The sequence below is a fragment of the Oncorhynchus tshawytscha genome, linkage group LG22, assembly GCF_018296145.1.
Source record: "Oncorhynchus tshawytscha isolate Ot180627B linkage group LG22, Otsh_v2.0, whole genome shotgun sequence".
Classification (NCBI taxonomy): domain Eukaryota; kingdom Metazoa; phylum Chordata; class Actinopteri; order Salmoniformes; family Salmonidae; genus Oncorhynchus; species Oncorhynchus tshawytscha.
The window spans coordinates 23,193,325-23,206,470 of NC_056450.1; the positions used below are offsets into that span (position 1 = coordinate 23,193,325).

Here is a 13,146-nt window from a genome sequence, read left to right on the forward strand (position 1 = left end):
CACCCTGTGTATGTTACCAGCCTCGAAACTGTAACCCTGCTACTTGGAGCAGACTTGATGGATCGGTTACTCCCATTGATGGATTGGAAAACCAAACAGGTATGGTCACAGGCTACAGTGCCTTCTCCACTGACCACACTGTCTTCCCCTAACGCTAGCTGCAAAGCAGTCATTCACGAGGGGTATCTGTCGAAAGCACCTCCTGGGAAAAAGATGTTTAGAAACCTCTTGGGGCAGAATCCGATCCAAGGAGATATTACGATATCTCGACACATTCCATCAGCCAACTTGATTGACCATTATTTTCAGGATTTCGAGCCAGCTGTCCTCTTGAATAAGCAACTTCCCTCCGATGATACACCTTCCGCTTTGTTGGGGACTGTCACCCCTTACAATGACACTAATGGCGTCAGTCCAGCAACTGACCCGATGACTCCTACTGGTGAAACACTGCGATATCACAGACCGATATTCTCGTCTCAGTTCGCAGGTACTGAAGAGTTTGCCACACGCGGATGCGGTGGGGACTGACATGCCTCTCAGGCACTGAACGTTTTGAAGTACAAATACCAGGAGATTTGGTTGAAAGGCTACAGCCATTCTCATAACGCGGCCGCTGACAACTCGTACATAGGGTCCGACCTTTTCGGTTGCGCCTCGGACACCAACACCACCCGCTGGTGTGGGTGGGGGGGGGTCCGGAGACACAAAGGGGGGGAATAGTAGCCCAGACCCATGATGAGCCTCATCGAGGCCGGTGGGGGGGTCGAGACTATGGACAACACCATACGAGGCCGCCAGAGCATAAATCAAATCTAGTTGTAAACTCCCCTATGAGAACAGTGAGGAGCAGACAGGCCCTGAGACGGGGATTATCTTAGAACACATCTAAGATAGTACTGAGGTGTACCACACTGGTCGTAAAGGAAGTCCAGTGGACTTGTCCACCTCCAAAACAAATGGCAACAATAATCAGTCCTTGCCATGTGTAGGTTCAACTACAATACAACTACTAAAATGCTCCAATCATGTGTTCCGGTAGTATAATATTTCAGAATAAATCGGTAGGATAACTGGTCCCTTTGAGCACCAGTACCAATACCAGCAACAGTCAGTCTAGCTACAATCAGTAAGAAGGTTAGAGACCTAACCAATCAAATTACCCTTGACAATAGCGACATAGGAGTCACTCAGATTGCAACATGTGGAAGGGAATCTCCAGTGCACTCTTCCAATGGTTAACACATGTCACTAATAAATAGAATCCTCCATTCAGGAGGAAAATTATTAGAATCATTAACCACGATCACACCACGTACGACTGGTCCAATACTTAAAGAGTACTTCCGTCGTGAGGTTAGTTCCTCCGTGGATAACATAGCTATGACTTGTTGTAAAAACTACTACAGACTCCCTTGACACCAATTCTGACTGACCTCCAGGCATTGACCTGAAAATTACCTGACTACGTCAGACTCATTATGAACAAGTTGTAATCTGCCAGGATACTTGGTTTTCTTTCCCTTGACATGCACGCTTGTGTAAGCATAAACGCACATGCACAACGGAACATCCAATTAGGATTTATGCTAGGATCACTTAAGGGTCCAAGCAAAATACGAACCTTAGTAAAGTTGAACATTTACTTCTAGGCCTTGGACTCTACAGCACTCACCAGTTTTCTTCCCAGAAGTCCATAGGTCATCCCTGTAGACTGCCAAAACTAGTGCCTTACAGCTGTAAACCTATCATATAGTTATCAACTTATAATAGTGCCTAAGCAACACACCAAGTAGGAAAACCCCCAATATGGCATTAGAGACAATGCCATGATAGTCATTTTGCCAGAACATTGGACGTATATAGAATACAGTCCAATTAGATGATTTTTGTGTGAGAACTATATTTTGTATATCTTTTTTTTATGCTTTCATTCCTTTTCGGTTCAGTTCCTTTGACACTTAGGAAGTGATAGAGCCATAAACAAAGTCCCCATACAACCATCACTTAGTGCCACAACGCCGCTCATTGGGGAATGAATGTAATTATATATATTTCATGAGTGTGTGTGCGTGGTTAACATCTGCCTAAGTTACTGCCCAGATCTTCCAGTCTGGACGACGACCAGATGACGGGTCCGGAAAGGCGACCCCAAATCCGGACACCCACGGCCCATCATTGTGGTTGGCATGCCCCGCTGTCAGGGAGCCTACCAAGGTAAACCACCAGAGGGGGGGGGTCCCTATCCGGACACCCACGGCCCATCATTGTGGCGGCATGCCCCGCTGTCAGGGAGCCTACCAAGGTAAACCACCAGAGAGGGGGGGGGGGGGTAGAATTTGTTCTTATCTGACTTAAGGTTAAATAAAAATAAAAACGCAGAGTGAAGGAAAAGAAGCCAACAAGTGCTCAGCATATGTCGGAAGTCCTTCAAGATTGTTGGAAAAGCATTCCAGGTGAAGCTGGTTGAAAGAGTGCCAAGAGTGTGCAAAGCTGTCATCAAGGCAAAGGGTGGCTCCTTTGAAAAAATCTCAAATATATTTGGATTGTTTAACACTTTTTTGGTTACTACATGATTCCATATGTGTTATCTAATAGTTTTGATGTCTTCACTATTATTTTGCAATGTAGAAAATAGCAAAAATAAAGAAAAACCCTTCAATGAGTAGGTTTGTCCAAAGTTTTGACTGTTACTGTATGTGATTTGATATCATGTTTCTGGATCATAATGCATTAGTCTACAATGTCCAAACCCAGATCCATGTACAACATTCCAGGGCATCACAGTAACAATACTTATCCTTTCTGTACCTTAATGTTTTTCTTAAAGTCTTAGTATGTAACTAACCTGTTATTACTTCAAGGGCACTCTCTCTCTGTGTACATGTGTGTGGGTTTGTGTGTACATGCGTGTGCGCATGCATGCACATGTGTGTATCCGTGTGTGTGAGAAAGAGAGTGACCATTAGATTTTCATAGAAAAAAAGCTGAAAATCTAATGATCCACAGTTGCACAACCATGACAATCTATAATTGGAACTGGCCAAATCCAGTATTTCAACATGAACATTTAATAACAAACGGATGGGTTTATTCTGGGCCTCTGGTAGAACATAATCTATCTTCATCACCTATTCTCTGTTCCCAGAACCTCCAGCTAATAGCAGTTTTGCTCTGGACATGCAGAACACACACACACATATATATATATATATATATATATATATATATATATATATATATATATATATATATATATATAGAGAGAGAGAGAGAGAGAGAGAGAGAGAGAGAGAGAGAGAGAGAGAGAAAAGGCATTTTGGTCTAGTATGTGAAGCTCCATTCGCCTGCTGGAAATGGGTTTCAGTCCGTGTGTGTATTTGGGGTTTCCTCTCGCACGCATTACTTACAAGCAGCCACGCAACTTCACCCGAAAGAGCTGAAAAGAAAGAGAGAGCCTTGTGAGAGGAAGCAGAAACTAGACAGCCCTTTCAGGACATAAGGTTGGTCAACTTTTTTTGCCAGTCATCATCATTATAAAAACAAGACCTCAAGCATTGTTTCCATTTCTTGCTGTTATCTCAGCCAAGAGTTTACTGTCCACCTCTGAATATTGAATTTTATTCAACACATACAATGTTGCTACTAATAATAATGTAACAAATGTGACAGGTATGCCATTTAAATCACAAAAATGTCACGTTTGGCTACATTGTTATAAGTAGCAAAATGTGATAGGTTGAAACATTTGACTGTGGATCCATATATGACACAGGCTATCAAAAATAACATCAAAGTATTTCTAGAATTTCTGGCTATATGTATCGCTTGTGTATGCTATATGACCCCACTTTCGACAGTGCCAAAACTAGTAGTGTTGTCGACAGTGTCCCCTCATGTCCCTTGAGACTGTGGCCGATCTATTTATAGCTTATCAGAAGCACTATCATCAATAGTTAATTGACCCAGGCGCACATTCGTTAACATTTATATTTTTGGTTTCACAAGCCTACATCATCATGATATATGTTATTATTAAAATGTAGTCAAACTAGACCTCAGGAAATAGCGCGGTTAATTTTTACTGACAGCCTCTTTTGCACGACATTCATTCTGTAGCCTACATTCAGTCACCTTGACTGCACTGTAGCCTATTGTCAGTGCTGGACTTGGACTGAAATAGGTGCTGGTACTCATTTTGGGTGCTGGTACTGTTTATATTTAGGTGCAGGAGCTCCACAATATTTTGAATTAATATTCTATAAGGAACAGGAGCTCAAGCAGGAGAACATTTGAGGTGCTGGTACTCAGCTGAGGTGAGCGTCTGCCCAAGTCAAGAACTCCCTATTGTTACTGTAACATAATACTATATTGCTATCCATTTAATGTGCACTTGCCATAAAAGTCAGCTGCTGAGCGTGAAGGGGAGGGGTTGTGGTGAAGCGTGACCACAGTCGCCCGGGGAGAGGCGAGTTGAACATAGGCTTACGCTTCGGTGACGTAGATCGCTTGTATTGAATTGAAAAAAAAATCTAAACTGCGGAATCGCTTGCTGCTGACCTCAGCCAGCCAGCAAATTAATGAAAAATAGCTAACAATGAACGTCTTGGTCACGTGCTTGTTTTTCGCCGGTCTGTCCTACCTGTATAGCACCGACCTAATAACTGTGCTCCGTGTTTATGTTGCAGAGTGGGTCCTCGGCGCCTCCATGCCCGAACCAGGAGCTCCGCGGCGGACTCCGCAAGGTGTCCCCTACGCCGACTTGCAGCACATCGTCAACGCCGACGGACAGCACTTGTTCTGCCGCTACTGGGAGCCAGAGGGCCCCCCAAGGTCAGTGGAAGAAATGTGATGTGATGTGTAAAACGAGGTATAATCCATAAAAGAGCGTGGATGATCGAAGACAAGGACATTGTTTTCGTCACCTGCCATGTCCGGAGGTTGTGCGTGTATTTTTGAAATGATTAACAATGCCTTCATTATTTAATAGAACGTCAACTGCTATGTATCCTATGTGTCCTATAATAAAAAGTAACATTTTACACAGAGATAATATCTTTTTGAGGCTACACCAGCCTGTTAGAGACTGTCAGACTCAAATAAGATACAACATGACGTTTTCAATACAGTAAGTTATTATGCACCTGTCCTTGGTCCCTGCCCCCTCACCCCATAACACCATTTAAAATGGAACAGACTCCAATACATCAGAGACAGAGAGTTGGGCCTGGAAACAGAGGCACACAACGTCTGGACTGTAGTCAAGCTAGTGTCACACCAAACCATGGAGCTTGCAGTAGCCTACAACTGACTCATGCTAGCTCTGACAGGGTGTTTGTGGTCTCACTTCTCTATAAACATGTAAGCATGTTCCTTGTTCCTTGTTTGTGGACGGATTGAGAATCTGTCTCGGATCACACACACAGCTCCTGTCATATAGGCCAGGCTACAGAATGTCACTCCTAGTGTATGAACCTAATTCAATCAACATTACAGTCAGTGTAGACAGGGGACAGGCTAGTCCAATGGCACAGTACAGTAAGTACAGTACACCCACATCTCACACAACAACAACCATTTACATGCCTGCACTGCGGTCTAGCAACGGTTACTGCAGCAACCATTCATCCTCCTCAGCAGCACAGTCTTACTACAGACATACTGTTACTATGGTTACCACCAGGTCCCTAGAATACTGCTAATTGAATAATTTCTACTGACAGTAGTATGGGTCAGTTTATAGTAGAGCACTGTTTGTTTAGCACATGCTATTCTTTAGACTGGAGGCTAGTATTTGGTATCTCATATGGGGGTGGGAAAATCAGAGAGAAACATATTTTAGGGCTTTCTGTTCATGTGGTGGCATCATTTATAAAAATGACTGTTTTGGTGTAAATCTCTACAAGCTATGGATTCTCCCCTTTATGATTTTGTGAGATCTAGCCCCTCAGGCTTTAAAGGTTGGATTAAAATAAAATAAATGCTTGTTTAAAAATTTGTTGTAACATCAACTGCATGCCATTTCTGCCATTCATGTCCATTGATGGCATCACTGACTGGCCATATAGAGTGTAAAGGCATCTGCGTGTTTCCCATCCGGAACAGTCCGTGCATATATTATGACATTCTGGGAAGTTTTTGTTGGTTTTGGGCTGTTCGTGCACAACATTTTGTTTTCTCGACAAGCTGAAGTTCGGAGCCGAAGTCTACGCCCCTTTGTCGGTCATTGGTCAACAGTAGAGATTCTTCAATGAAGTGTTTGTTGTCATTCAAAGATAGACGACTCGTTTTCATGCAATTTTTTTAACTTGAGAAATACTGCTAAACCTTACCCCAACATTAAACCTAACCCTAACTCCCTAACCTAACCAATATCCCTAATAATAACCCTAACCCCAACATTAAACCTAACCCTAACTCCCTAACCTAACCAATATCCCTAATAATAACCCTAACCCCAACATTAAACCTAACCCTAACTCCCTAACCAATATCCCTAATAATAACCCTAACCCCAACATTAAACCTAACCCTAACTCCCTAACCAATATCCCTAATAATAACCCTAACCCCAACATTAAACCTAACCCTAACTCCCTAACCTAACCAATATCCCTAATAATAACCCTAACCCCAACATTAAACCTAACCCTAACTCCCTAACCTAACCAATATCCCTAATAATAACCCTAACCCCAACATTAAACCTAACCCTAACTCCCTAACCTAACCAATATCCCTAATAATAACCCTAACCCCAACATTAAACCTAACCCTAACTCCCTAACCTAACCAATATCCCTAATAATAACCCTAACCCCAACATTAAACCTAACCCTAACTCCCCCTAACCAATATCCCAATATAACCCCAACATTAATAACCCTAACCCTAACCCCAATACATTAACCCCAAAACCTAACCCTAACTCCCTAACCTAACCAATATCCCTAATAATAACCCTAACCCCAACATTAAACCTAACCCTAACTCCCTAACCTAACCAATATCCCTAATAATAACCCTAACCCCAACATTAAACCTAACCCTAACTCCCTAACCTAACCAATATCCCTAATAATAACCCTAACCCCAACATTAAACCTAACCCTAACTCCCTAACCTAACCAATATCCCTAATAATAACCCTAACCCCAACATTAAACCTAACCCTAACTCCCTAACCTAACCAATATCCCTAATAATAACCCTAACCCCAACATTAAACCTAACCCTAACTCCCTAACCTAACCAATATCCCTAATAATAACCCTAACCCCAACATTAAACCTAACCCTAACTCCCTAACCTAACCAATATCCCTAACCCCAAATTAAATAACCCCCTAACCCCAACATTAAACCTAACCCTAACTCCCTAACCTAACCAATATCCCTAATAATAACCCTAACCCCAACATTAAACCTAACCCTAACTCCCTAACCTAACCAATATCCCTAATAATAACCCTAACCCCAACATTAAACCTAACCCTAACTCCCTAACCTAACCAATATCCCTAATAATAACCCTAACCCCCTAAACTCCCTAATAACCCTAACTCCCTAACCTAACCTAATCCCCAATATCCCTAACCTAACCAAATCCTAATAATAACCCTAACTCCCTAACCTAACCAATATCCCTAATAATAACCCTAACTCCCTAACCTAACCAATATCCCTAATAATAACCCTAACCCCAACATTAAACCTAACCCTAACTCCCTAACCTAACCAATATCCCTAATAATAACCCTAACATTAAACCTAACCCTAACTCCCTAACCTAACCAATATCCCTAATAATAACCCTAACCCCAACATTAAACCTAACCCTAACTCCCTAACCTAACCAATATCCCCCTAATAACCCTAACCCTAACTCCCTAACCTAACCTAACCAATATCCCTAATAATAACCCTAACCCTAACTCCCTAACCTAACCAATATAACCCTAACTCCCTAACCTAACCAATATCCCTAATAATAACCCTAACTCCCTAACCTAACCAATATCCCTAATAATAACCCTAACTCCCTAACCTAACCAATATCCCTAATAATAACCTAATATCCCTAATACCAATAACTCCCTAACCTAACCAATATAACCCTAACTCCCTAACCTAACCAATATCCCTAATAATAACCCTAACTCCCTAACCTAACCAATAACCTAATAATATCCCTAACCTAACCAATATCCCCTAACCCATTAAACTCCCTAACTCCCTAACCAATATCCCTAATAATAACCCTAACCCCAACATTAAACCTAACCCTAACTCCCTAACCTAACCAATATCCTAATAATAACCCTAACCCCAACATTAAACCTAACCCTAACTCCCTAACCTAACCAATATCCCTAATAATAACCCTAACCTAACATTAAACCTAACCCTAACTCCCTAACCTAACCAATATCCCTAATAATAACCCTAACCCCAACATTAAACCTAACCCTAACTCCCTAACCTAACCAATATCCCTAATAATAACCCTAACCCCAACATTAAACCTAACCCTAACTCCCTAACCTAACCAATATCCCTCATAATAACCCTAACCCCAACATTAAACCTAACCCTAACTCCCTAACCTAACCAATATCCCATAATAACCCTAACCCCCTAACCCTAACTCCCTAACCTAACCAATATCCCTAATAATAACCCTAACCCCAACATTAAACCTAACCCTAACTCCCTAACCTAACCAATATCCCTAATAATAACCCTAACCCCAACATTAAACCTAACCCTAACTCCCTAACCTAACCAATATCCCTAATAATAACCCTAACCCCAACATTAAACCTAACCCTAACTCCCTAACCTAACCAATATCCCTAATAATAACCCTAACCCTAACTCCCTAACCTAACCAATATCCCTAATAATAACCCTAACCCCAACATTAAACCTAACCTAACCAATATCCCTAATAATAACCCTAACCCTAACCCCAACATTAAACCTAACCCTAACTCCCTAACCTAACCAATATCCCTAATAATAACCCTAACCCCAACATTAAACCTAACCCTAACTCCCTAACCTAACCAATATCCCTAATAATAACCCTAACCCCAACATTAAACCTAACCCTAACTCCCTAACCTAACCAATATCCCTAATAATAACCCTAACCCCAACATTAAACCTAACCCTAACTCCCTAACCTAACCAATATCCCTAATAATAACCCTAACCCCAACATTAAACCTAACCCTAACTCCCTAACCTAACCAATATCCCTAATAATAACCCTAACCCCAACATTAAACCTAACCCTAACTCCCTAACCTAACCAATATCCTCATAATAACCCTAACCCCAACATTAAACCTAACCCTAACTCCCTAACCTAACCAATATCCCTAATAATAACCCTAACCCCAACATTAAACCTAACCCTAACTCCCTAACCTAACCAATATCCCTAATAATAACCCTAACCCCAACATTAAACCTAACCCTAACTCCCTAACCTAACCAATATCCCTAATAATAACCCTAACCCCAACATTAAACCTAACCCTAACTCCCTAACCTAACCAATATCCCTAATAATAACCCTAACCCCAACATTAAACCTAACCCTAACTCCCTAACCTAACCAATATCCCTAATAATAACCCTAACCCCAACATTAAACCTAACCCTAACTCCCTAACCTAACCAATATCCCTAATAATAACCCTAACCCCAACATTAAACCTAACCCTAACTCCCTAACCTAACCAATATCCCTAATAATAACCCTAACCCCAACATTAAACCTAACCCTAACTCCCTAACCTAACCAATATCCCTAATAATAACCCTAACCCCAACATTAAACCTAACCCTAACTCCCTAACCTAACCAATATCCCTAATAATAACCCTAACCCCAACATTAAACCTAACCCTAACTCCCTAACCTAACCAATATCCCTAATAATAACCCTAACCCCAACATTAAACCTAACCCTAACTCCCTAACCTAACCAATATCCCTAATAATAACCCTAACCCCAACATTAAACCTAACCCTAACTCCCTAACCTAACCAATATCCCTAATAATAACCCTAACCCCAACATTAAACCTAACCCTAACTCCCTAACCTAACCAATATCCCTAATAATAACCCTAACCCCTACATTAAACCTAACCCTAACTCCCTAACCTAACCAATATCCCTAATAATAACCCTAACCCCTACATTAAACCTAACCCTAACTCCCTAACCTAACCAATATCCCTAATAATAACCCTAACCCCTACATTAAACCTAACCCTAACTCCCTAACCTAACCAATATCCCTAATAATAACCCTAACCTCTAAGCCTAAAATAGCTTTTTTACAAGTGAGGACCGGCAAAATGTCCTCACTTCTCTGAATTTTTGTTGGTTTGCTATTATTGTGAGGACTTTTCAACAAGCATTTAATATACTCACAAGTATATTAAAACGTGTCCACACACACACACACACACACACACACACACACACACACACACACACACACACACACACACACTGCATGTAGTTAAGTGGGTCATTCCACTATTGATGTTTTACACAATTGAATCAGGATTACAATAATTTCCTTACCAAACAAGTCTGACTTGAATGTTTGTCTTATTGCTTTTAGTCTCTCTCACTACTCATTGACACACACCTACCAAGACGTGCTCATTTGGCTGTTCTGGTTGTAGCTGTATTCACTGTGGTGTCCCCAGCCCTGTCTCACACAGGCTGCAGTCAGGGCTATGGCCCTGGAGTGTTGAGCAGCTTAGGCCCTTGATCTGATTAAGATGCCAGTGTTCAGGCCCTGGCCCATTTACAACCTCTCCCTACCTCGACTACACACGTGCAGCTTGATATGCCATAGAGATTGACCAGTCTTATTGTGTTTGAGTGAATGAATCTATTCATGGTGGATATCAGTCCATGTGGTATGAAACAGAGTTCAGTCTGCATCTCATAAAGAGGATTATCGTCTTGGCTCGTTTCATGCTGCGGGAAAACTTGATGTTCTTTCAGGCTAGAGGCAGCATTTGATAAGCCTGGTTCGAAGCCACATTCTGGGACACAAGTGGGTCCAAATTCCTTGGAGAGATTGAGGGAGGGACAGAATTTTGACTCCCTACTACCATTCTCAAGACACTGAATATACTGAGATTATCTCTATAGAAGTCCTACTGTCCCATGTGTGTTGGGAACATTATGTTCACACAAAGGCACGCTTTGAGAAACTCCTTCTTAGCCAACAAGTACATGTGAAGCTCTAGCCAGCCGGACGCTCTCAAATAAGATTGAGAGAGAGAAACTGGAACAGAGATACTAATGAAGTTTAATGAACAGCCACTCTCACTCTTCCTTTCGCATCTCCTTCTCTGAGCATATTCAGGCTAATTGCCATTGACTGAGAGCTTCACTCAGTTTTGCAAACTGGTTATAAGCAGGAACTAAAGCAGCATTGGCAAGCTGGGTTGGCTCCCTGCTCTTTCTGTTGGCTATGTGTCTGTTTCCACTTAACTCTGCTGCTCTGTGGGCAAACAAGGGTGTGTCGTGGTTCTGATAGCTGCTATCGCTGGAGGATGTGAGATGTTTAACTCTGATGAAACCCTTGATGGTGATCACAAGGATGTTGTTTTTGTGTTGTTAATGTGTGTCCATGTGCCTATGTGTATGTAATGTGACTGACTTCTCCTTCCCCATTTCTTGCAGGGCTCTGGTGTTCGTGGCCCATGGGGCAGGGGAGCATTGTGGGCCGTATGATGAGATCGGCCAGACCCTGAAGGAACAGTCTCTGCTTGTCTTTGCACACGACCATGGTGAGTTAAACAGCTTGCAGCACCTCTTACAGAGCCACAGGGGTAGCACTTATTTTACGCTACAGAAATGACCTATTCTAAGGTTATTATACAGTAATGAGGAGGGTGTTAATACATGTCATTTGTCTACGACAGTCAAATCTTTTTCCATTGAGTTTCAAAGTAATAACCAAAATATTGAATCACTAGGGGAGAGTGGGATGTTTGACACAGACGAGCATGCACACACACACACACCCTTCACTGCTGAGGAGCAAAGAGCAGCATCGCCTGACAGACACCAATGGGCTTCCATTGCACCATTATCAGTGGAAGCTATGAGAGAGAAAGGCACATGTTCTGAATGCTTTCTTTCAGCAGCAGTGGCAAGGTTAGCGGGGGAAGGGGTGTTAAGCAATTATACACATTTTACCATGGCTTATGCCTTGTTTTTATGCTATCTGAGTGACTCAAACATTATAACAAAATCTATGCTATGCCATTTTTTACATTCTAGATTCTCCCTGAATGTCTATTTTAGTGATTGTTATTTCTCAAAAATAATCTTATTTAAAAAATATATTGCTCCATTATACTTTATATCTGGTTTTAGTCTTTTTAGTTTACACTGAAAATGTTTTACCATCCCCCATTTTTTAAATGTAAATATATATACAGTGCCTTGCGAAAGTATTCGGCCCCCTTGAACTTTGCGACCTTTTGCCACATTTCAGGCTTCAAACATAAAGATATAAAACTGTATTTTTTTGTGAAGAATCAACAACAAGTGGGACACAATCATGAAGTGGAACGACATTTATTGGATATTTCAAACTTTTTTAACAAATCAAAAACTGAAAAATTGGGCGTGCAAAATTATTCAGCCCTCTTAAGTTAATACTTTGTAGCGCCACCTTTTGCTGCGATTACAGCTGTAAGTCGCTTGGGGTATGTCTCTATCAGTTTTGCACATCGAGAGACTGAAATTTTTCCCATTCCTCCTTGCAAAACAGCTTGAGCTCAGTGAGGTTGGATGGAGAGCATTTGTGAACAGCAGTTTTCAGTTCTTTCCACAGATTCTCGATTGGATTCAGGTCTGGACTTTGACTTGGCCATTCTAACACCTGGATATGTTTATTTTTGAACCATTCCATTGTAGATTTTGCTTTATGTTTTGGATCATTGTCTTGTTGGAAGACAAATCTCCGTCCCAGTCTCAGGTCTTTTGCAGACTCCATCAGGTTTTCTTCCAGAATGGTCCTGTATTTGGCTCCATCCATCTTCCCATCAATTTTAACCATCTTCCCTGTCCCTGCTGAAGAAAAGCAGGCCCA

At 41.5% G+C, this 13,146-nt stretch overlaps 1 protein-coding gene across 2 annotated transcripts in view; it reads left to right on the forward strand.

The window, feature by feature from the left end:
* The first annotated feature begins 3,312 nt into the window (after positions 1–3,312).
* The window catches only part of LOC112222108 (monoglyceride lipase), a 32,278-nt gene continuing 22,444 nt past the window's right edge, over positions 3,313–13,146 (forward strand). Inside the window, exons 1-3 of one of the 2 annotated variants that reach the window (XM_024384724.2) lie at positions 3,313–3,503; positions 4,689–4,833; positions 11,727–11,833. In XM_024384724.2, the coding sequence (XP_024240492.1) occupies positions 4,709–4,833; positions 11,727–11,833 (232 nt within the window). In that variant the 5' untranslated portion in view covers positions 3,313–3,503; positions 4,689–4,708. Of the gene's footprint in view, positions 3,504–4,477; positions 4,834–11,726; positions 11,834–13,146 lie in introns of those variants that run through there. The other variant, XM_024384723.2, reaches the window with a different exon arrangement.